General features: G+C 45.1%; 1 protein-coding gene across 9 annotated transcripts in view; it reads left to right on the plus strand.

Moving 5' to 3' along the window:
* The window catches only part of sts (steroid sulfatase (microsomal), isozyme S), a 164,002-nt gene that overhangs the window by 66,958 nt on the left and 73,281 nt on the right, over nucleotides 1–23,763 (plus strand). For all 9 annotated transcript variants that reach the window (XM_069892066.1, XM_069892068.1, XM_069892067.1 and 6 more), the window contains one exon: nucleotides 8,667–8,803. In XM_069892066.1, coding sequence (XP_069748167.1) covers nucleotides 8,667–8,803 — 137 coding nt within the window. The remainder of the gene's footprint in view (nucleotides 1–8,666; nucleotides 8,804–23,763) is intronic.

Genomic DNA, 23,763 nt, shown 5'->3' on the forward strand with positions numbered 1-23,763 from the left:
AGATGCAACTGAAGGATGATTTCTCTCTCTGCCTCAATGCCTTCTTTCCATCCTTTATCTCCCTTCCCCCTTTCTCTCTCCCTCCTTTCCCTTTCCCCCTTTCTCTTTCTTTCCTTCCTTTGCCCTGTTTTCTTTCTCTCCTGTCATTTTGAAATATAAAACACTGCAGATTCTGGAATCCTGAGCCACTAATTACTGAAGGAACTCAGCAGGTCAAGCTGCATCCAGGAGTAGAAGCGGTCAGACAGCAGTCAACACCCAGCAGAGAAGTTTGGAATTGAAGCCAGGATGTGGCAGTAGTGAGGCCACGAAAGTGATTGTTTTCTAAAAGCAGATTGCTAATTTGATCTCAGCTGGCAGAAACTAATGCACTGCCCATGAATTGGTTGGTATTGTGCTGACACCTCATGTCATAGAGTCAGACAGCATGGAACAAGCCCTTCGGCCCAACTTTTCCATGCTAGCCAAGTTGAAATTTGGTCTGCATTCTTCTCAACCCTCCCTATCCATATATCTGTCTAAATATATTTTGACATCAAAGGCCTTTCTTTCCCACACACCTTTGGAAATGGTTGGCAAAATAGTCAATCTAGAAAATAAAAGAGTTAAAGCAAAAGTTTAACGTTTTAACTTTTAATTAAGAGATACAGCACCGAAACAGGCCCTTCTGGCCCATGAGCCTATTCTGCCCAAATACACCCATGTGACCAATTATGCTACCAGCCTGTCTTTGGAACATGGGAGGAAACCGGAGTGCCCAGAGAAGACCCACGTGCACACAGAGAGAATGTACTAAGGTCCTTGCATTCACCGGTGGATTGAAACCCAGGTCACTGGCGCTGCAGTAACATTGCCATAACCACTACACTAGCTGTACCACCCATTTAACGTAGAACTCCATATATTATATATATATATATATATATATATATATATATACGTGTAATAGTCGCTCCCGCTTAATAGTCAACAACCCACCCAGCCCAAAAATCGCACATTTTCTATTTTCTATATATCTGTGTAAAATTTGATCTCCCCCCCCCCCCACCCCCCTATTTTTGGCCCTCACCGCCCGCCCATCTGATTTCCCGACGCCCCTACCTGAGCTCCCGATGCTCCAACTGTGAACCCTCATCTCGGCCACCCGCCCATCCTAGCTCCTGACTGTGGACCCTCAGCCCGGTGCCCAGGACACAACCTCTCCAAGGCCCCAGCTGCCCACCTGCAGACCCTCACCCTGCCCCCTGTCACACCAGACTCTCTTCTCAGCCCTGGCCTCCCACCCAACTGAGCTCCCGATGCCCCGAACGCAGACTCTCCACTTGGTCCCAGCCATCTGAGCGCCAGACACCCGAAACTGTACAGGTATTTAACCGTGGTCAATATTAGTACCCTACCCAAATTTGACCCAAAAAATTCATCTCCAATACTGAACAATTACACAAATATACAGGGTACTTTTGGATTCTTGTGTGAATTTTAGTCCATGTAGAAGTCAACCCTCCCAAATTTGAACGGAAAAATTGGTCCAAAAAGCTATTACATGAGCATATACGATCATTTGAAAATGTAAAAATATATTGTTAAAAAGGATAATACACTGTAAAAGATTTCAAAATACTGTATATCAAAAAAAAACAGAGCAAGGGAGAAAACTTAACGTAGATCTTTCCCAAATTACCCTCTTAAGTGAAGATAAATGGCTGCATTCAAATGGATAAGGGTGATGAAAATTAAATCAGGAAATGGTGGAAAAAACTCAGCAAGTCATATTGCTTCAATGGAAGAAAAGTTTCTCCTCCCACAGATGCAACCTGATTTGCTGGAGTCATCACAGAAATTTCTGTTTCTATTTTATATTTCTAGCATCTACAGTGTTTTATTTTCTTTACTTCTTTCTACAGCACAGAAACAGGCCCTTCAGCCCATTTAGCCATGCTGAGGTGTTACTCTGCTTGGTCCCATTGACCGGCATCTGGACAATATCCCTCCCATCCATGTATGCATCCACATTTTTCTTAAATGTCAAAAATAAGCTTGCATTCACCACTTCAGCTAGCAACTCATTCCACCCTCTCTGCATGAAGTAGTTTCCCTGAATGTTTCCTTTATGAAGGCCAGCATACCATAAGTTTTCTTTATAGCCCTTTTTTCCTGTGGCACTACAGCTGACGTGGACTTTTACCCCCTCCATAAATCTTCGTCCGCGAAGCCAAGCCAAAGAAGAAAAGACTTTCAGGGAATAATATGTTGTATTCCCAGATCCCTCTGTTGTACTGCACTCCTCAGTGCCTGAACATCTACCTTGTTTGTTTGTCCTCCCAAGGTGCAACATCTCACACTTAGAACGTAGAACAATACAATACAGTACAGGTCCTTTGGCCCTCAATGTTTTGCTGACCCATATATCCCTTCTTAAAAGGAAAATACTAAACCCTCCCTAACCCTGGGACCCTCTATTTTTTATGGTCCTCCATGTGTCTGAGAGTCTCTCAAATGCCTCAATGTTTCAGCTTCCACCACCATCCCCTTGTCTGCATTAAATTCCATCTGCCGTTTTTCAGCCTATTTTTCCATCTGGACAAGATTCCTTTGCAAGCTTTGAAAGCCTTCTTCACTGTAACTACATGCCCAATCTTGGCGTCATCTGCAAACTTGCTGATCCAATTTACCACATTATCATCCAGATCATTGATATAGATAACGAACAGCACTGATCTGTGAGGCACACCTCTAGTCACAGGCTTCTAGTCAGAGGGGCAATCATCTACTACCACTCTCTTGTCTTCTCCCGCAAAGCCAATGTTTAATCCAATTTACCACCTCGTCCTGAATAGTGAACGGCTGAACCTTTTTCATCCTCCTCCCCTGTGGGATGTCCTCAAAGGCCTATTTAAAGTCCATTAGTCTTCCCAAACTCTGGCTGGTGTAAAGATGAGTGAACGGGTGAAAACTGTGTCTGGCTGCTTAACAGCACAACTCAAATCTCCCCTCCCCCCCTCCAGTGATGAGAGTGACCAACAGAGTGCAGGAGCTGATATCCCGAGTGTGCCAACGTGTACACAATACAGTCTGTCGATTCTTTTGCAACCAGCAGCTGATTATCAGAACATTCTGGCTCTTTAACCATCGAGATACACTTTAAAAGATTTCAAAATACTGTATGTCAAAAAAAAACAGAACAAGGGAGAAAACTTAACGTAGATCTTTCCCAAATTACTCTCTTAAGTGAAGATAAATGGCTGCATTCAAATGGATAAGGGTGATGAAAATTAAATCAGGAAATGGTGGAAAAAACTGTGAAGTTTAATTTTATTTATCATCAGATTGTATCAGTACAACCCGAGGAAAAAATGTTCTCCAGTCCACAGTACAAACACACATATAGAAAGAACACACATACAGACAAACGATACAGATGCACAGAACCTATGTACATATATTAAAATAAATATTATTAATAATAGAGAATTGTTTCAGCATTCTCACTGCCTGTGGGAAGAAGCTGCCCCTCAGCCTTGTGGTTCTGACTCCAATGCTTCTGTATCTCTTTCCCAATGGGAGTAGCTGAAAGATGCTGCATGGGATGGTAGAGGGCCCTCCCTAATTTTTCAAGCCCTCCTTAAATACTATCCTGGTAAATCAAATTGATGGGGGGGAGGCAGACGCCATCGATCCTCTCTGCCACTCTGATGGTTCTGCAGCAACCGTTCCACGCTCTGATGCAGCCGGCCAGAGTGCTCTCGATGGAGCTCCTAAAGAAGGTTGAAATAATGGGGGCGGTAGCCTTGCCTGCCTCAGTCTTTCCAGGAAGTGCAGTTCCTGTTGCACTTTCCTCTGTGTTCAGGATAGGTCACTTGTTAAGTGGACTCCGAGGAACTTGGTGCTCTCTACTTCTCTCCACTACCAAACTATTAATATGTAGTGGAGGGTGGTAGTTCCTTGTCCTGAAGACCACAATTATTTCTTTTGTCTAGTCCACGTTGAGATTCAGGTGGTTTCACTTGCACCATTTTCATGAGATTTTCAACCTCTTCTCGTTGTTGGTGATGAAGCCAACCACTGTTGTGTCACCTGCGAACTTGATGACTCTGTTGGATCTGTCATTGCAGTCGTAGGCCAGTTGCATTGTATCTCCAGTCTATCCATGCTTTGGATTCCCATTTCCCTTCCATCGGGAGCCCAGCGCCACCAAACAGCACAGCCAACTGTTGTCATGTCTCAGCATCTTAAGTGCTGCCCAACCATGCAGGCACTTTCCTTCCATAAATCTTAGGAATTCAGCCCATCGAGTTTCTCCACCATTCAAATCATGGCTGTTGTATTTTTCCTTTCATATCCATTCTGCTGTCTTCTCCCCATAGCCTTTGACAACCCTATCAACCTCCATTTTAACTATACCCAGTGGCTTGACCTTGTGACAGCACTACCACAGCTTACAAACAAGAAAACAATACGCTCGCTCGTTTCTTTCAGCACACCGTGAAGTCAACTTTATTTTTTTATTCTGTCCAGACACATTGCATTCTTCAACTCCCCAAACAACACCCAGCTAAACTCCTCTGGCCTTCTCATGGGCTCACTCCCATACGGTTGATCCTGGCACTCTCACTCTCCTTCTCCTGCATCTGAGATTCATCACCCATGCACTGACCTTTAAAACACCCGTGCATGCACACGCTATTACTCCCGTGCATTGCATCACTCACGTCATCAGCGGTGCCCGACACAGCTCCTGACGCAGGTAAGTATGCGACCGCGACAACCTCCACAATCAGAATCAGAATTTATTGAACGAACACGTCACGAAATTTGTTGTTTTGTGGGCAACATGACAGTGTAAATATTGTTATATAATTACATTAAAAATAAATAAATTAGTGCAAAAAAAAAAGTGGAAGTGAGGTAGTGTCTGTAGTTCATTGTCCATTCAGGAATCTGATGGTGGAGGGGAAGAAGCTGTCCTTGTGCCACTAGATGCCCCTCTTCAGGCTCCTGTACCTCCTTCCCTAGGGTAGCAGTGTGAAGAGGGCATGGCCTGGTGCTAAGGGTCCTTGAGGATAGAGTCTGCCTTCTTAAGACACTGCCTCTTGTAGATATCCTTGATGGACAACTCTCTGTAGTATTTTCCTGTCCTGTGCATTGGTGCCTCCATACCAGACAGTGATGAAACCAGTCAGAATGCTCTCCATGGTCCACCGGTAGAAGTTTTCAAGAGTCTTTGATGACATATGAAATCTCCTCACAAAGTATAGCCACTGACAAGCAACCTACGTGATTACATAGACGTGAAGACGACATCTGATGCAAAGAATTCCATAGATTCGCCACCCTCTGACTGAAGAAGTTTTTCCTCATCTCTGTTCTAAAGTGCATTCCATTTATTCTGAGACTGTGCCCTCTGGTTCTAGACTCTCCCTCTTCTGGAAACACCTTCTCCACATCCACTCTGTCCAGGGGGCTTTCAGTAATTTATAGGTATCAACGTAATCCACACCTCCTCCCATACTTCTAAACTCCAGCAAAAACAGGCCAGAGACATCAAACGTTCCTCATACATTAACCCTCTCATCCCTGGGATCATTCTCATAAACTTCCTCTGTACCCCCGCCAATGAAAGCACACCCTTCCATAATATGAATCCAAACTCAAACGTGGTGTGGAAGATTATGTTATATTTTATATTATGTATAAATATATTTTTGGAAGATAGATTGTGGGGTTTTTAATTAGGTCACACACTTCAAAACAGATCTCATGTAAAATTCTGGAGCTGTGCTCAAGCCAGACAGTCCTGGCTCTGAGTGCCTTTGCAAAAGCTTTGAAGAATGCCTATAGAGACTTCACAAGTAGATGTTAATTGGACATGCCGTGGAGTAATGGATTATTGTTTTGGAAAGCAACAGATGAACAGACTCAGAAGATTGGGTCTGATGCCGTAGTGTGTCTGAATGCAGTTTGCTGTTTTAAGAGGGTCATGTGGATTTCTTTGAGAGAGAGAGAGAATTCAGTTCTACAGTTCAACAGAAGCAGCTGGGACTAGAACAAGCTGGAAAGCTTGTGTAAAAACACCATTTTGAAGACGGGATGTGAGTTCTTAGTTCAGCCTGGTCAAAGCTATCGTGGTCCATACAAGAGGAGAGGACCAGCTGTATAATGTTTCTCTTGAAATAAGGGAAACAGAAAAGGAACTCTGTGGTGACCTGAAAGAAAGAGGTTATCATCTGGAAAATCCTGATAGGGCAAGTTTCTTCGGCAAGACACTGAAGTGGCTGATCGGAAGGAATCAGTTTGTGTGTTGGTGTCCAACGAGCAACTAATTTCTCTGAAAACCGACAGGAACCTTCCTGAGCAGTAACCATTTACCTTTCAAGCACCAAAGCCTGGTGAAGAATCATAAATGTTAAATTCTGTGAACAGTATAAGAATTGCCTGATACCAGTGAACTTGGAGAAGTGAGATTGGACAATGAATTAAAGATCTTTACTGAACTTATACACACATTACATAAACGTGCGATTAGAATTAGAAGGGGATTAAGTTAGGTTAAGCTAAGTTAATAGTAATAATTTAGAGTTTGATCCTATTTTCATGTTTAAAGATAATTAACCTTTTGTCTTGGTGAATTTCTATTGCTGCTGGGTTTTTGGGTCCTCAGGGCCCTTCACAGTGGTCTGATCAATGCCTCATATTCTTATACTGCTATTCTACTGGATAACTGCCTATATTGAACCTTCTAAACTGGTACAAACCAGTTGGCCAGTTCCTTGAGCTGTAATAAACCTTCAGTTCCTTACCCAGTGACTGATTCTTTGTGTGTGGCCTTGTTTCTGTTTCTGTAAGTAGCATCAGTGTTGATCTTTTTCCAAAATCAGTGGATACACATTTCATTTCTTCTTTTCACTACCTCAAAACACTGATGGTTTTTAATTTCCACTCCCTCTTTCCTGCGGAAATGCTATGAGTCAGAAGGGTCCATCAGTTCCAGACCCACGCAGAAATTTCAAGCGCGATGTTTTCCGTGGTGTACAAACTAGATCTCTGTTATCCAAGGCTAGACACAAAGACTCACTGTTTGGACAGGACTTGAGATGGTTTATTATTATCAGGAAAATTGGACTCCAGCAAAATCCCTGCACATTCAGCCAAGAAATGGGGAAAATGAAGTCTTGAGGCTGAAATCCATTTGTCCATTGGGAGAGTTGCACCATAAAATCTAACAGCTTAAGAGCATGGTAGGTCATATAGCCCATTGAACCTGCTCCAACATTAACAAGTTGATATCTGAACCAACGTTTGACCCCCCCCCCCCAGTTCTTCAACCCATATTGACCTGTAGTCAAAGCCAATCTATTCTTACCCTTGAATATGCATCAAATTTATCAAAGATCCAATGGCAATATTTCAGAGAAGACGGGGTGGGGGGGGGGTGGGTTCTCCCTCATGGCTTGGCCAAAATTTATCTCATCTTAGAAGCATGGAACACTACAGCCCAGAAACAGGCCCCTTCGGCCCTCTATGCTGACCAATTTTCTGCTTAGTCCCACTGACCTGCACCTCTCTCATCCATGTACCCGTCCAAATTCTTCTTAAATGTTAAAATTTTACCTGCATTTACCACTTCAGCCAGAAGCTCATTCCATATTCCCACCATTTGCTCTGTGTGAAGAAGTTCCCCCTTATGTTCCCCCTAAACTTTTCCCCTTTCATTCTTAACCCTCTAGTTTATATCTCACCTCTACCCTCAGTGGAAAAAGCCTACCTATGTTTACTTTATCTATCTCCACCCCCCCCCCTCATAATTTTAAATAGCTCTATCAAATATCCCATCATTCTTCTACAATCCAGGGAATAAAGTCCTTACTTGTTTAACCTTTCCCTGTAACTTAGATCCTGAAGTCCAGGCGACATCCTTGTAAATCTCTGTACTCTTTCTATCTTACTGATATCTTCTTGTGTCTATCCACCAGCTCAACTGCCTTTCCTTTTGTAAATTCAACCAGGCTTCTTATTTCTCTGGAAACAGCAGGTCAGAAAGCATCTGTCGAAAGAGGAATAGAATTAACATTTCACATCAAGGACTCTGACAGGTTCTTTTGGCAATTTCTCCAGATAATGGTTTGCAATCTGAACCACACTACATCCCCTACAAGACACATTATCCTTGTAGAGCAGGAATTGCCAGAGGTATTGCAGCTGGACAGGGCCCACGATTAATGGGCAAGGAAGCTGACCCATGTCGGCATGGTTAGTGTAGTAGTTAATACTACGTTGTTTTAGCACCAGCAATCGGGACCAAGGTTCAATTCCCACTCTGTAAGGGATTTGCACGTTCTCCCCATGTCTGCATGGGTTTCCTCCAGGGGCTCCAGTTTTGTCCCACCCTTTAAAACATACCATGGTTATCGGTCAATTGGGTGTGGCATAGGCTCATGGCCTGAAAGACCTGTTACCGTGCTGTATGTCTAAATTTTAAAAATTCAAATGCCGTTGCATGCTAGCCCTTGGCATAGTGCATTGGTAATGAGGTACACAACCAGCAATATGGGAGCTCGCCTACCATTCTCTGGTGTATGGATAACAAACGTGCTTTGTACATCTTTGCATGGTGCCTTCATTGTAACCTCCCATTGACAAGGGTTTCATAACATGCTTTTGTCCCACAGAAATTCAGACCGTCCATTTCTACTCTTCATGTCCTACATCCAAGTCCATACGGCTCTGTTTGCCTCTCAGGAATTTCTCGGGAAAAGCAAGCACGGTTTTTATGGTGACAGTGTGGAGGAGATGGACTGGAGTGTAGGTAGGTGTCCTGAGCCATTCTTTGTCATCTCTGGTTTGTACTGCCTCACCGAAAAATGATTTGACATGATGAGGAACTGACGGAACTCATTGGGTCGGGCAGCTTCCGTGGGTACAACAGAGCAGCCGACGTTTTGCTTCAATGCACAAAAGTGCTGGAGAAACTCAGCAGGTCACGCAGCGTTCTTTATGTAGCAAGGATATGTAACTAACATTCCTGGCCTGAGCCTTTCGTCAAGGCCAACATTTTGGGTCAGGAACCTTATTGACCTGAAACATTCACTGACCATGGATGCTCTCTGACCCATTGGGCTCCTCCGCCATGGAACTCACTATGGAATCCAGCATCTGTAGTTTTTCTGTTTCTGTGTCATTCTGTATCGTTTTAGAAAATGTTTGGGTTAAATTTTAATCTTAGTGGTTGACTCAAATATTCAGAGGAATTATTTAGGTATCTTGTCAATGTCTTATGACAGTAAAAAATGCCATTCCAATTGCACAAAAATGAAAGAAAGTACTATTTTACTTAATGTTCATTAAGAAGACCGTTCCAAGTCCTCCTTATATGAAGCCCATCATGCTGTCATCCCAGCCATGTTGAATGTTCAACAAAAGTCCAATTCAACCCTCCTTTGTCCAGAAGAAAATTACCTTATTGACCTAAAAACCCAATGCTGGAGAAACTCAACAGGTCCCACAGCAAAGATAAAGATACATAGCCAAAGTTTCAGGCCTGAGCCTGGAATAAAATTGTGGGGGGCAGGGGGGGTGTGGGGCAGGGGGGGTGTGGGGCAGGGGGGTGTGGGGCAGGGGGGGTGTGGGGCAGGGGCGGTGTGGGGCAGGGGGGTGTGGGGCAGGGGGAGGAGCACTGGCAAGTGGTAGAGCTATCCTCCCCTCCCCTTGTGCCCTCCCTCCGCACCCACCTTTTATCTCTTGCCTGATGAAGGGCTCAGGCCCAAAACCGTCACATTGAGTTACACCCAGACATTTGCCCTCCATACGCCTCCCATCCATGAATCCCACCCCCATCTTCTCTTAAATGTCAAATCCTGCATCCTCCACCTCTGCTGGCAGCTCATCCCACATTCTCAGGATTGAATCGACATGATGGCCCCAGGATAGGTTTTCAGCGAAGTTGACAATCTGAAGTTCCTTACCATCTCCATTGCTGAGCAAACCCCCCCCCCCCCCCACCACTCCACAATAAGATCACAGAAAAAGAAGATTGCCAAACATTTTTCCCATTGTAGCGTAAACAAAAACGAGGGCATAGGTTTATGGAGAGAGAAGGGAGTTTTAAAGGAGATTTGGGAGGTTTTTTTAATATAGAGAGAGTGATTGATATCTGGAACATTGCCAGAGGAGGTGGTTCCATCTCTATGTAAAAGAAGCATTTCAACAGAAGGTTAATGGAGAAGAAATGTGCAGATGGGCAAAATGGTTGGTATGGACATGGTCAGCTGAAGAGACATTTTTTGTGCTTTGTGGTAAGTGATACTTGATGAAGGGCTCAAGCCCAAAACGTTGCTTATGTATCTTTATCTTTACAATATAAAGGACACTGTTTGACCTGCTTCAACCATAGTGTCTGCAGACTTTTGTATTTTATTCCTTTCAATGACTTGAATGAGGTTTAACTGACATTGTCAATAATATGATCCATTTAAACTGAATAACTTCATCCCCAATATCCTTCTTGAAAAAAAGTGTTTTTTTTTAGTTGTTGCTTTCCCAAGCTCCCTTGTTGTTAGTAGTCTTAATTTATATGTTATTTACTTCTGCTTTGAGTAAGTTCTGAAGAGTCTGTGGTATTATGTAATCAAATGTGCTACTGTAGGTGCTCTTTCTTGTCAGTGAGTTTCTTGTGGGAGCGATTCTTGAGACGTTTAGACATACACTAGGTGACATGCTCTTCTGGCCCACAAGCCTGTGCCACCCAAATACCCCAATTAACCTACAACCCCTATAAATTTTTGAAAGGCATTTCCTGCAGCCACGGAGGTTTGTGCCCAATGTGGTGACTCCTGTGCTGGGCACGTACCACGAGGGGTTGCAGGGTCTGAATCAGCAACACACTGGCGTGAGGCTCAAGAAACGGGGAGAACACCACCCTTTGAGAAGGAGAAACATTGGAGATGATCCTACAAGGAAGGTGACCATGGCAGTGGACCTGTGAGGGGCTCGGTTGCTGAAGGACCTATACAGGCTGCAGGCGGTTAGCGACTTGCATTCGAAGGATTCACACAGGGTGCAGCTGTTGGCAACTTGCAATTGATGGGCTTGCACAGGCAGCGGCATGCTCATGTGGGCTATGTACCAGAATGGGATTTGAGGAGGGGGCTCAGGACAAGAAGGGCTCCCAAAGGGCTTTGGACGCTGAAAGCTTCCTGAACATATCAATAGTTAGAACAGGAGCCCTGGAGATGTATCTATGGACATTCAAGGACATTCATTGTCTCTTTTGCTTCTCTTTTATTGTTCGGGCCCCTAGGCAATGCTCATGGTAACTCTTTATTTGCCTTATGGCAGATAAAAGTTGTAGTATATCATTTTATGTATTATTACATGATGGTAAAAGGGAAGCTGAATATTTAGAGTGACCACAGTGCAAGGAAAAAGGTGCATTATAACAGTTGCATCTTGTGGTATACCACTGTTGCATGTATTTGTGTCTGGTCAGACACACCCATTGGTCGGTGTACCTATGCACGCCCACCTCCCCCCCCCCGCCATAGGCTCCTATATAAAGGTAACTGTTCCACAGCCCCCTCCTCAGTGAAGGACAATATGGATTTACCTTTGTTCTTAAGTGAATAAAAGCCTATTGGTTTCTCAATCTCAGACTTTGAGTAATTGATGGTGCATCAACTTTATTCACTAAAATGTTTGCAACGGAGCAGATCCTGAAGCCAGAAAAGCTGGAGATCGACCCTCAATCACCTGAGGCATCTACCAACCTTGAACTTTGGCTACGCTGATTTGAAGCATTCCTGCAGGCATCTTCAGCTATCATGCAGTTAGAGCCCAATAAATTACAGGTACTGCACTCCCAAGTCAGCACCCTGGTGTACTCTATGATCGGGGATGCCATGTCGTACCAGGAGGCCGTGGGCATTCTTAAAGGCCAATATCTGTGGAAGATCAACATTTTCTATGCCAAGCACCTTCTAGTGACCTGCAAACAGCGACCCAGTGAGTCGAAAGTCGAGTACCCTCAGGCCCTGCGAGCTCTCGGAAGGGGCTGTGAATATAAGACCGTGTCCGCTGCTGAGTACTCAGAGAACCTGATCGTGGATGACTACGTCGCCGGGATCAGGTCGAACTACATCCGCCAGGGACTTCCGGAGGCAAGGGAAGCTCCTGGAGAGCAATTGAGCTGGCAGGTACACTGGAGGTGGCCCTCCAGAATATGGAAGTCTTCTCGACAGATAACGCAGCCGCCTCATGGTTATCTTGGGTGCCGCCATCTTGGGATGTGCCGCCACCCATTTGCTCCACTAATAAGTCAACCGCAAAGCAGTGCTCCACGAATGCCTCCCACCGCTTTCGCCCGGTTCCATCAACAACCTGACCACATCCGCAGTACTTCGGGAGCGCCCGAAGTGCTATTTCTGTGGCCTGGGCAAGCACTAGAGGAAACACTGCCCAGCAAAGGATTCTACCTGCTCCAACTGCGAGAAGAAGGGACACTACACCAAAGTGTGTAAGTCTAAACCACTTCCTAGCAGCAGCACGTGTCGATTGTGGGGAGCCCCATCCTGGATGCTGCCATCGCTGGGAGCCAACAACGCCATGTGCAAACTGAGGGGGCTGCCAACTTGGGTGCCATCTTTGGGATTCAACAGCACCACGAACAGGCCCCGTACTCCGTAACAGCAACAAGCAGTGACCCGACACTGGCCCTCATCACACTCAACCAGGACACCCCGCATCAGTTCACCAGGTCAATGATGGACATTAACGTAAATGGCCATGTGGCAAGTTGCCTATTCGACAATGGGAGCACAGAGAGCTTCATACACCCTGGCACGGTGCAGCAGTTCTACCTCACAGAAGGCAATAGTGTCTTTAACCATGCGGGGTACAGACTATAAAGACTTTAAACTCTGCACTGCCGCGCTATTGGGACTTGATTTTCAATGTCACCTTATAAGTGTGACGATGGAGTTCAACGGGTCCCATCCACCCTTCACTATCTCTAACCGGCAATTTTCAAACTGACCGCCGCACTCCACCCACCCTTCCAGCTTCCACCTCATCATGTACAGCCAACAGCCCTGTCATCCACTAAGCATGATCTGCGGGCTCTCCACACTTATAGTCACCCCTCCACCATTGTTCACCAACCTTACTTCTGAATGTAAACCTGTTGCCACTAAAACTAGATGGTACAGTGCCTAGGACAGGACCTTCATTCAGGCAGAGGTACAGTGTTTGCTTAAGGAGGGGATCATGGAACCCAGCACCAGACCCTGGAGTGGTAGTGAGGAATGGGGAAAAAAACAGGATGGTTTCCCCCCCCCACCCCCAAATGGTGAACCAAATAGCACAGTATCAAGTCTTTTCTACCATTGACCTGAAGTCGGCATATCACCAGCTCCCTATCCACCATAATGCTAGGTTTTTAGGCAGATGGCTGCCTCTACAATTTCCTGCAGGTCCCCTTCTGCATTACAAATGGTGTCTTGGTCTTTCAACTGGAGATGGACCACTTTCCCATACCTTGATGATGTCACCATCTGCAGCCATGGCCTGCAGGACCATGATGCCAACCTCCAGAAATTTCTCCAAACTGCCAAGCTCCTCAACCTCATGTATCATAAGGCCAAGTGCATATTTTGCCCAACTCTCCTTGTCATCCTCGGCTGTGTCGTTGAGAACGGAGTCATTGCCCCAGACCCTGACTGCATGCAGCCGTTCCTGGAACTTCCACTCCCCCACAGGAGAGGGGGAGCTGTTACAGTCATCAAGGCCCTGAAAAGATGTCTTAGGTTCTTCTCTTATTATGCCCAATTATGCAGACAAGGCCCGCTCCCCTTGTCAAATCCACATCCTTCCCTCTGGCGACGAAGGCTCTTGCAGCCTTCAGCCACATCAAGGTAGACATTGCCAAGACCACAATGCATTCCGAGGATGAATCCAGTCAGGCAGACCGGTTGCTTTCTTTTCCTGTACTCTACAGGGCCCTGAAATTTGACACTCTTCGGTTTAGAAAGAGGCCCAAGCTATTGTCGAGGCAGTGCAGCACTGGCACCATTACCTGACTGGTAAACTATTTACCCTGCTAACTGATCAATGTGCTGCTGCGTTCATATTTAACAACCAACAGCGGGGAAAAATTAAAAACCACAAGATACTGAGGTGGAGAATTCATCTGTCTACCTACAATTACAATACCTTGTACCAGCCGGGAAAACTTAATGAGCCCCCGGATGTCCTGTGCCGCGGGACCTGTGCCAGTGTGTGAATAATGATCTCTGCCACACTGGAGTTACCAGGTTCTTTCACTTCATCAAACCCTGTAACCTGCCATACTCCATCGAAGAGATCAGATCCATGACCAAGAACTGCCAGGTCTGTGCTGAGTGCAAACCACACTTCCACTGGCCAGGCAGGGTGCAGTTGATAAAAGTCACCCACCCCTTTGAGCACCTCAGTGACGACGTTAAAGGACCCCTGCCCTCCACAGACCGCAACGTGCATTTCCTCAACCTCAATGACAAATACTCCCATTTCCCATCCCCTGCTCTGACATGACAGCTGTCACAGTCATCAAGGTCCTGCTCAGTTTCTTAACTCTATTCGGTTTCTTCAGCTATATCCACAGTGACAAGCTGCACCAGTACCTGTTGGCCAGGGGCATTGCCACGAGCAGGACCACTAGCTACAACCCCCGCGGGAACAGGCAAGTAGAAAGGGAGAACGCCACGGTCTGGAAGGCTCTCCTCCTGGTCTTACAATCTAGGGATCTTCCAGTCTCCTGCTGGCAAGATGTCCTCCAGGAGGCACTTCACACCATAAGATCTCTTCTATGTACTGCCAGGAATGCCACACCACATGAATGCATGTTTTCCTTTCCCAGGAAATCTGCAACAGGGACCATGTTGCTGGTGTAGCTGATATCCCCAGGGCCAGTCCTACTTCAGAAGCATGTGAAGAACCCTAAGTCCGACCCTTTGGTCGAGAGGGTCCATGCCAACCTCCAATATGCCTAAATGGTGCATCCTGACGGATACAAAGGCACTGTCTTCATTGGGAATCTAGCTCCTCCAGAGACCCTGGAGATTTCCACTCATCACCCCACACCCCACTCACCCCTAACCTCACAAGGTGCACCTGAACCATGGTACCCTTCCTCTTCCCCAACAGAGGATACACCAGACTCGTCGTCGCTTACCCATCAGCATAGCACCGATGAGCACATACGGGCGCCTGAGACCATCCAGGACCTCATCATGACACTGCGTTCACAGCCAGTGCTACGACTGTCCTAGCGAACGACCAAACCATCTGAGACACCTAATTTGTGACTTTGTAAGCACCATTTCACCCCACTGGATTCTTTTTAAAAACAGGGGGTGAATGTGGTAAACCACTGTTGCAAGTATTTGTCTGGTCGGGCACTCATATTGGCTAGCTGTACCTGTGGCCCTCCCACAGGCTCCTATATAAAGGTTACTATTGCACCCACCCCCCCCCCACCTCCTCAGTGCACAACAGTGAAGCAGTGTGGAGGTGCATCATAGCTATTTTACAAATGGCTGAATGTAAGGCGGTAGATCTCTCACTTTTGAACACAACACGTATTATTTTATTTAAAGCATAGTAGAAGCCAATTCTGGCCATTAAAACCCATGCCAGCAAATTAACCTACCAACCCCATACATTTTTGGAGGGTGGGAGGAAGACGGAGCGCCCGAATAAAATCCACGCAGGTCACGGGGAGAAGATACAAACTCCTTACAGCAGCAGATTCGAACCCGGGTTATTGGTACTGTAATAGCATTTGGCTATTACAGTTTGGCGGGCAGCAACCTCCTTTGAAGAAGACCGCAGAGCCCACCTCACTGACAAAAGGCAAAGGAGGAAAAACCCAACACCCAACCCTAACCAACCATTTTTCCCCTGCAGCCGCTGCAACCGCGTCTGCCTGTCCCGCATCGGACTTGTCAGCCACAAAGGAGCCTGCAGCTGACGTGGACTTTTACCCCCTCCATAAATCTTCGTCCGCGAAGCCAAGCCAAAGAAGAAAGAAAGAAGAATAGCATTGGTCTAACCGTGCCAATATAAAGGTATCACAGTGACCCAGCTCGTCGAGGCAGTTATACAACTCCCAGATTCAATCCTGACCTCGGGTGCTGTCTGCGTGAAGATTGCACGTTCTCCCTGTGATTGCGTTGGCTTCCTCTGAGCGCTCCACATCATGAAGGCTGATGGGTTCATAAGTTCATTGACCACTGTAAATTAACCCCAGTGTTCAGGTGAGTGATAGATGTGGGGAGAATAAAATGGGAGATTAGATTAACACGGGCTGCAGGCTGCTGAAGACTGGCTCATAGGAACGAAGTATCGGAACTGGGAGTCGAGAGGATCCTGATGGCAAGAAGGGCTGAAGGCTTCCTGATCATATCGGAAGTTTTGGTTCTGGAGCTCAGGTTGCCGATGGTTTGAACTGGAGTCTGTGTGGCTGCAGAGGCTGCAAGAGCGCTGGAGGTGAATCCATGGACACTCAGTGACGCTGAAGGGACTCTCTTTTGCTTCTCTTTCTGTTATTATGAGCAATGCTCATGGTGATTATTTGCCTTTTGACAGACAAAAGTTGCAGTATATCATGTATATTACATTTTATGCATTATTACATGATAATAAAAGGAACCTTGAATTAGGTGGATTATGGTCAGTGCTGACGTAGTGGACTGAAGGCCATGTTTCCGTGCTGTATGAAGCTGTAACTCCAAACAGCTTAAATATACCTTTTAATGAGGTGATGGTTGCTTATTGAACATTCTAAACTCTGTAATCTCTGACCTAATGCCATTTGGAGTTTATTAACTGGACTAAGGAATGGCCATTCAAATGAGCAGGAACTATTGAGATACACAAAATGTGCAGTGAACATAAATATTTTTTGTGTATTTACAGCACGGTAGAAGCCGATTCGGACATTTAAACCCATGCCACCCATTTACACCCAAATTAACCTACAACCCCCCCCCCCATACATTTTTGAATGGTGGGAGGAAACGGGAGCACCCAGGGAAAGCCCACACATATCGGGAAGAGCGTACAGAAGCGCCGGATTTGGACCCAGGTTGCTGACGTTGTCATGGCATCACGCTAACTGTCGCATTAACTATGCCGCCCGTTACACAAAATCACACTTACCCGTAAATGTGGATGTCCTAAGATCGCTGGCAGATATCGGAATCGGTAGTCTCCATAGGGCAGCGCTCAGGCAAGCACAACAAAACACTGCAGGAGATTTAAACAGCCAGCGATCGGTCCATTTAAGCTTCGCGGGAGTCGCGAACAGCGGACGCTCAGCACATTTAAACATGGCGGGTATGGAAGCACATTTAAACATGGCGGGTATGGAGGGCTATGGACTGGGTGCAGGTCAATGGGACTGGGCAAAAAAAAATGGTTCAGCACAGACTAGAAGGGTCGAAGGGGCCTATTCCTGTGCTGTTATGTTCAATAGTTCGATTGCATCTGTTTTTTTACAAGACAATAAATAAATCTTGAATATTTTTTGTTTCCTTCACTTTGTACTCCTTGTTTCCTTTTCTTTCCACTTAACATACAGCACAATGTAATTACAATCAATAGAAACCTACTTCACAAACTAAACCTTGCACCCATACCCTCTATTTTTCTTGTATCCATGTGCTTAAGAGGCTTTCAAATAACCCTATTGTACTTGAAACCTTCCACTGGCTAAAATTCTCACCTGATTAATCATCCTGATTAAATTTGTGTCTTCCGTACCCAACTCCCCAAAACCCTGCCTCACCCAGAATTGATTTAGTGTTGAGCAAATGTTGTTTTTCCTGAGCTGGATTTCCTTGTGGGCTATGATGAGCAAAAGCACATGGGTTACTCAGGAAATACACATACAGGGCCCTCCCTAATGTTTGGCTCAAAGACCCTTTTTTTAAAACTTCGTTTGCCCCCATGCTCCACAGTTTTAAATTTGTAATCAAACAATTCACATGTGATTAAAGTGCACATTCTGAGGTGGCTTCAAGTTCGAATAGTCCCTGCAATACCAGCCGCCCACGAGTCCTGTGGGCCCGTGCCGAAATGATGCCAGTCCCCCTCGACTTCAGGAGCGAAGCCCGCGGGCTGAGAAACGCGTCAGGAATGTTATGAAATTACTTCCGGTTTCGGAACAGCCAAGCCAGAAGTGGCTTAAAAAGTGGTCTAAAAAGAGATTGAAACCGTTCTTTGCTGATTACAACGTGAGTCAGTGTTTTCCTTTGCAGCTCTGCCTTAAAAGGCACCACGCATTGCAGATTTTATTCAAGGTTATTTGTATACATTTTGTTTTGACCATGTAAAAATTTTTATGCGTAGTTCCCCCATTTCAGGGCACCATAACGTTTGGGACATTTGGCTTCACATGTTTCTGATTACACGGTTATGTTTAATTGCTTCATTGATGCAAGTATAAGAGAGCTAAGGTTGTTTCTGAGCTTTTCATCATCTTTGAAGTCAACATGAGTGTCGGTGTTGTGCCAATCAAAGTCAAAGCTGACTAACAAGAATAAAACAGGAAGAGTAAAACAACTCTTTGGAACATCATTAAAAAAAAGTGGTGAGCTCAGTAATCACAAAGGGACTGGTAGGCCAAGGAAGACCTCCACTGCTGAGGTCAGAAGAATTTTGGTCATAGTGAAGAAAAATCCCCAAACGCCTGTCCAGCAGATCAGAAACACTCTCCTGGAGGCAGGTGTGGATGTCTCACTGACTCCTGTTCTCAGGATATTTCATAAACAGAAATACAGAGGCTACACTTCATAATGATGCCATTGCTTCATAACAATTACAGCACGGAAACAGGCCATTAGGCCCTTCTAGTCCGCACCGAACCAAACACCCCTCTCTAGTCCCACCTCCCTGCACAATGCCCATAACCCTCCATCTTCTTCTCATCCATATACCTGTCCAACCTTTTCTTAAATAATACAATTGACTCCGCCGCCACTATTTGCAAATCACTAATTAGCCACAGGAACAGGATGGCCAGGCTACAGTCTGCCAAAATGTATCTAAAAGAGGCTGCAGAATTCTGGAAAAAGGTCTTGTGGACCAAAATTAACCTGTATCGGAGTGATGGCAAGTGCAAAGTGTGGAGGTGTAATGGAATTGCCCAAGATCCAAAGCATACCACCTCATCTGTGAAATCTGGTGGTGGAGGTGTTTTGGCCTGGGCATGTATGGCTGCCACAAGTACTCGTGATGTCGCTGCTGATGGCAGTAGCAAAATAAATGCTGAGTTGTATCTTCTTTGGCTTGGCTTCGTGGACGAAGATTTATGGAGGGGGTAAATGTCCACGTCAGTTGCAGGCTCGTTTGTGGCTGACAAGTCCGATGCGGGACAGGCAGACACGGTTGCAGCGGTTGCAGGGGAAAATTGGTGGGTTGGGGTTGGGTGTTGGGTTTTTCCTCCTTTGCCTTTTTGGGCTCTGCGGTCTTCTTCAAAGGAGGTTGCTGCCCGCCGAACTGTGAGGCAGCTTATCTGCTCAAGTTTGAGCAAATGTCTCCAAACTTTATCCTACGGTAAGACAATGAGCCCAAACCTACGGCTAAAGCTACAAAGGAGTCTTTCAAAGCTAAAAACTGGAAAATTCTTGAATGGCCCAGTTAGTCTTCCAATCTAAATCTATTTGAGCATGCCTTTCATGTGCTGACGAGAAAACTTCAGGGGACAAACCCCCGAAACAAGCAAGAGCTGAAGATGGCTGCAGTGGAGGCCTGGCAGAGCACCGCCAGAGAAGATACTCAGCACCTGGTGATGTCTATGAATCACAGACTGCAAGTAGTCATTGCATGCAAGGTATATACAGCAAAAGTACTCAACGTGACCACCTTAATATATTGCTATGTCCCAAATATCATCGAGCCCTGAAATGAGGGGACTATCTATAAAAAGTGCTATAATTTCTACATAGTGAAACCAAAATGAAAACAAATAACCTTGAATACAATCTGGAACGTGCACTTTAATCACTTTAATTGCTTGATTACGAATTTAAAACTGCGTAGCCACAGGGGCAAATAAAGGAAAAGAGTGTCTTTGTCCCAAACATTATGGAGGGCCCTGAAAATGTGTGGTCCATTCCGCATCAGCTGGTGACCTGCAGAGTTCCGTCTTCAACGTCTTTAATGATTAAACAACTTCCTGTTTTAGTTGGAAGAAAAGATATCAAGATAAAGCTTGCTCAGCCCATAATTTTGGATACAACTAAATTAAATTGAAAGCAGCAAAGCAGAGCAGTGATTTATTAAATGATGAAGGCATGATTTTCCTACTTATCGATGTAACCTTTGAAATCATTGCGGGAGGAATGAGTGCAAATCTGGTCACCGTTCGACAGGAAGGATGCCATTGCCATGGAGAGGGGTGCAGAGCAGATTCACCAGGACATTGGCGCAAAAATGCTGGAGAAATCCAGCAAGTCACGCGGTGTTCGTTATGCAGCAAAGATAAAGATGTATAACCAAATTTTCAGGCCTCTTCGTTGAGGTATGAACAAAAAAGATAGGCAGGTGCCTGAGTAAAATGGTGGGGGGGAGGGGCACAAGTCTCAGGCAACAATTCATGGGTTGATATGGATGGGTTATGATTCACCAGGATGTTGTCGGGAGATACAGGAGTATCAGTGTCAGCTCCACCAGGCTGAGAAACAGCTTCCCGCAGCAGTGAGAAAGCTGAATTACTAAATGAACTGCTCACACTAACTGTCCGATATGCTATTAAATAATATTTATTTATTTGTAGGTGTATATTGCGTATGTATTAACTGTCTGTATGTTTATCATATCTGGTTGTGTGTCTGCACGTTTTGCACCAAGGACCGGAGAACGCTGTTTCGTCGGGCTCTACTTATGTAATCAGATGGCAATAAACTTGACAGTTCAGTTAGGAGAAGAGATTGGATGGGTCTGTGTTGCTTTCCTTGGAAAAGAGGAGGTTGGGAGAGAGAGAGAGGGACCTGATGGAGTTGTACAAAACTGTGAGGTACATAGACTCGGTATATGAAACATGACTTCATAACGGATGTAGCTAAAACTAGATGACGTGGGTTTAGGGTATGGGATAGTAGAAATCAAAGGGTGTTTTTTTGACCCAGACAGTAGTTCAAATCTGGAGCATACTACCTCAAGATTCAAGATGTTTCATTGTCATATAATGAAACAAAAAATGTAGTATTACACATAATTTCCATTCGACTGCCATAAGGCAGACAAAGCACCCCTTACAGTAAGAGAAAGAGAGTCCCTTCAGAGACACCGAATGTCCATGGATTTGCCTCCCACAACCTCTGCAGCCGCACAGACTCCTGTTCGACTTATTAGCAACTCGAACTCCAGATCCAAACCTCTGATACAATTAGGAAGCCTTCTTGCCCTCAGCACCCTCTCGAATCCCAGTTCTGGTACCGGGTTCCCATCAATCTCCAGCAGCCCATAACCCATGTGGGTCCTTTGACCACAAGTTGTCTGCAGCCTGTGTGGGTCCTTCAGCCGCTGAGCGCCTCGCTCACCTTGGTCACCTTCCCTGTAAGGGCGGCTCTTCTTCTCATTTTCCCATTTCTGGTGCCCAGCTGTTCCCGCAGTGCCTGCAACCTCTTGAGGCCACTGCCAGTGCAGGCACCACCACGTTGGGCGCAAACCCCGTGTTTTCAGGATTTTAAAATAAAGACACTGTCAGCTCCTTTAAAAGGTCTTGAGTGAACTTTGGAGGAAGAGTCCCTGTCAAATATCCAAATGATCCCTCAAATAACCGAGGCATAAAAAGGCTATGGATCAAGTTGAGTAAAATTAGTCTTGATAGGTAATTGGTAGCATAGATATGTGGGACAGAGGGCCTGTTTTGGTGCTCCAAGACTCTATGATGTTCTGTTGAACCTTCAGCCGTAATGATTTGAAACTTTAGTGGTCTTTATTGGAGAATAATGTTTCTAGTTGTCGACTTCATCTCACCCTTGGTCACTCTCTTTTCTCTTCCCTTCTGTCAGATACATGAGTTTCAAAACATAAACCTCCAAATTCAAGGACAATTCCTCTCCTATTTTCAGACTCTTGTGGACATCTTTTTGGTAAAAGATGATACCTCCGTTCTGTTTAACTATACTTTTCTCTCCAACCTGCACAGTGCCAGTCACACGATATCCTGTACTCTCTAACTTAGTGTAAATTGACACCCTGCACATTTGTTTTATTATTGATTCAAGATTCTTTTATTGTCATGTAATAAAAATGAAAATGTAATATTACTCAAAATTACACAAAGTTTCCATAGGAGGTAAAGATATATTACTGATGTTTTGGGCCTGAGCCCTTCCCAAACTACGAGTTCTGATTTTAAATTTAGACGTGCAGCGCAGTAACAGACCCTTCTGGTCCACAAGCCCATGCACCCCAAGTACATTAACTAACCTACAACCCATGTATATTTCTGAAGGGTGGGAGGAAACCGGAGCACCCGGAAGAAACCAATGCAGACACGGGGAGGATGTACACACTCCTTACAGACAGCGCCAGATTCGAACCTGGGTCGCTATCACTGTAATAACTTTGAAGTATCCACAAGGCTAACCAATGCTCCTGTGCTTCCTTCCTGGTGGTAGTGGGTCAAAAATACTGTGTGCTGGATGGAATGGGTCCTCAATAATTCTTTGAGCCCTATTTAACCAACCTTCCCGGTGAATGTTGTCAATCCCAAGAACTTCACCATTGACTCCAGTAGAACATCCATTCCTTGATTACTGAAAGTGAATTGAAAGAACAAAGAACATTAAATGCCACTATTCAACTTCTTCAGTCCTGATACAGGGTCTTGACACAAAATAATGACAATTTCTTCCTACCACCAGCACCACAGAGTTTCTCCAGCAATTTGTTTGCTCCAGATTCTAGTATCTGCAGTCTCTTGGGTTTCTAGTGTTACAAGCCAAGAGGACTCCAAAACCCAGCAGCAATAGATATTCACCAAGACAAATGGTTACTTAAACAAAAGTTACTTTTAATTATCTTTAAACATGAAAACAGAATCACATTTTAACTTATCACTATTGACTTAACTAACCTAACTTAGCCCCCTTCTAATTCTAAGCGCAGGTATATGTAATGTGTGTGTAAGTTCTGAAAAATTCTTTAGTTCACAGTCCAATCTCACTTCTTATTCCTCAAGTTCACTGGTTGCAGGCAATTCTTATACTGTGCGCAGAATTTAACATTTATAAAGTTCACCAGGCTTTGGTGCTTGAATGATAAATGGTTACTGCTCAGGAAGGTTCTTATCGGTTTTCAGAGAGAGATTTGTTGTTCCAGGACACCCACAACTGATTTACTTCCATCAACCACTTCAGTGTCTTGCCAAAGAAACTTGCCCCCTCAGGGTTCTCCAGATGATAACCTCTTTCGTTCAGGTCACCACAGAGTTACTTTTTGTTTCTCCTATTTGAAGTGAAACATTATACTGCATTATACTCTCCTCTGCATAAACTTGAGGGCTTTGACTAGGCTGAACTAAGCACTCACAACCCATCTTCCAAATGGGCTTTTCCACAAGCTTTCCAGCTTGTCCTGTTCCAGTCCTAGCTGATTGTATCACTGTAGAACTGATCTCTCTCTCACTCACTCACTCACACACACACACACACACAGCCTCTTCGATTCTCTCTGCTTGAAAAACCACATGACCATCTTGGAACAGCAAGTTCTACTGCAGAC

Source organism: Narcine bancroftii, chromosome 7 (assembly GCF_036971445.1).
Source record: "Narcine bancroftii isolate sNarBan1 chromosome 7, sNarBan1.hap1, whole genome shotgun sequence".
NCBI lineage: Eukaryota > Metazoa > Chordata > Chondrichthyes > Torpediniformes > Narcinidae > Narcine > Narcine bancroftii.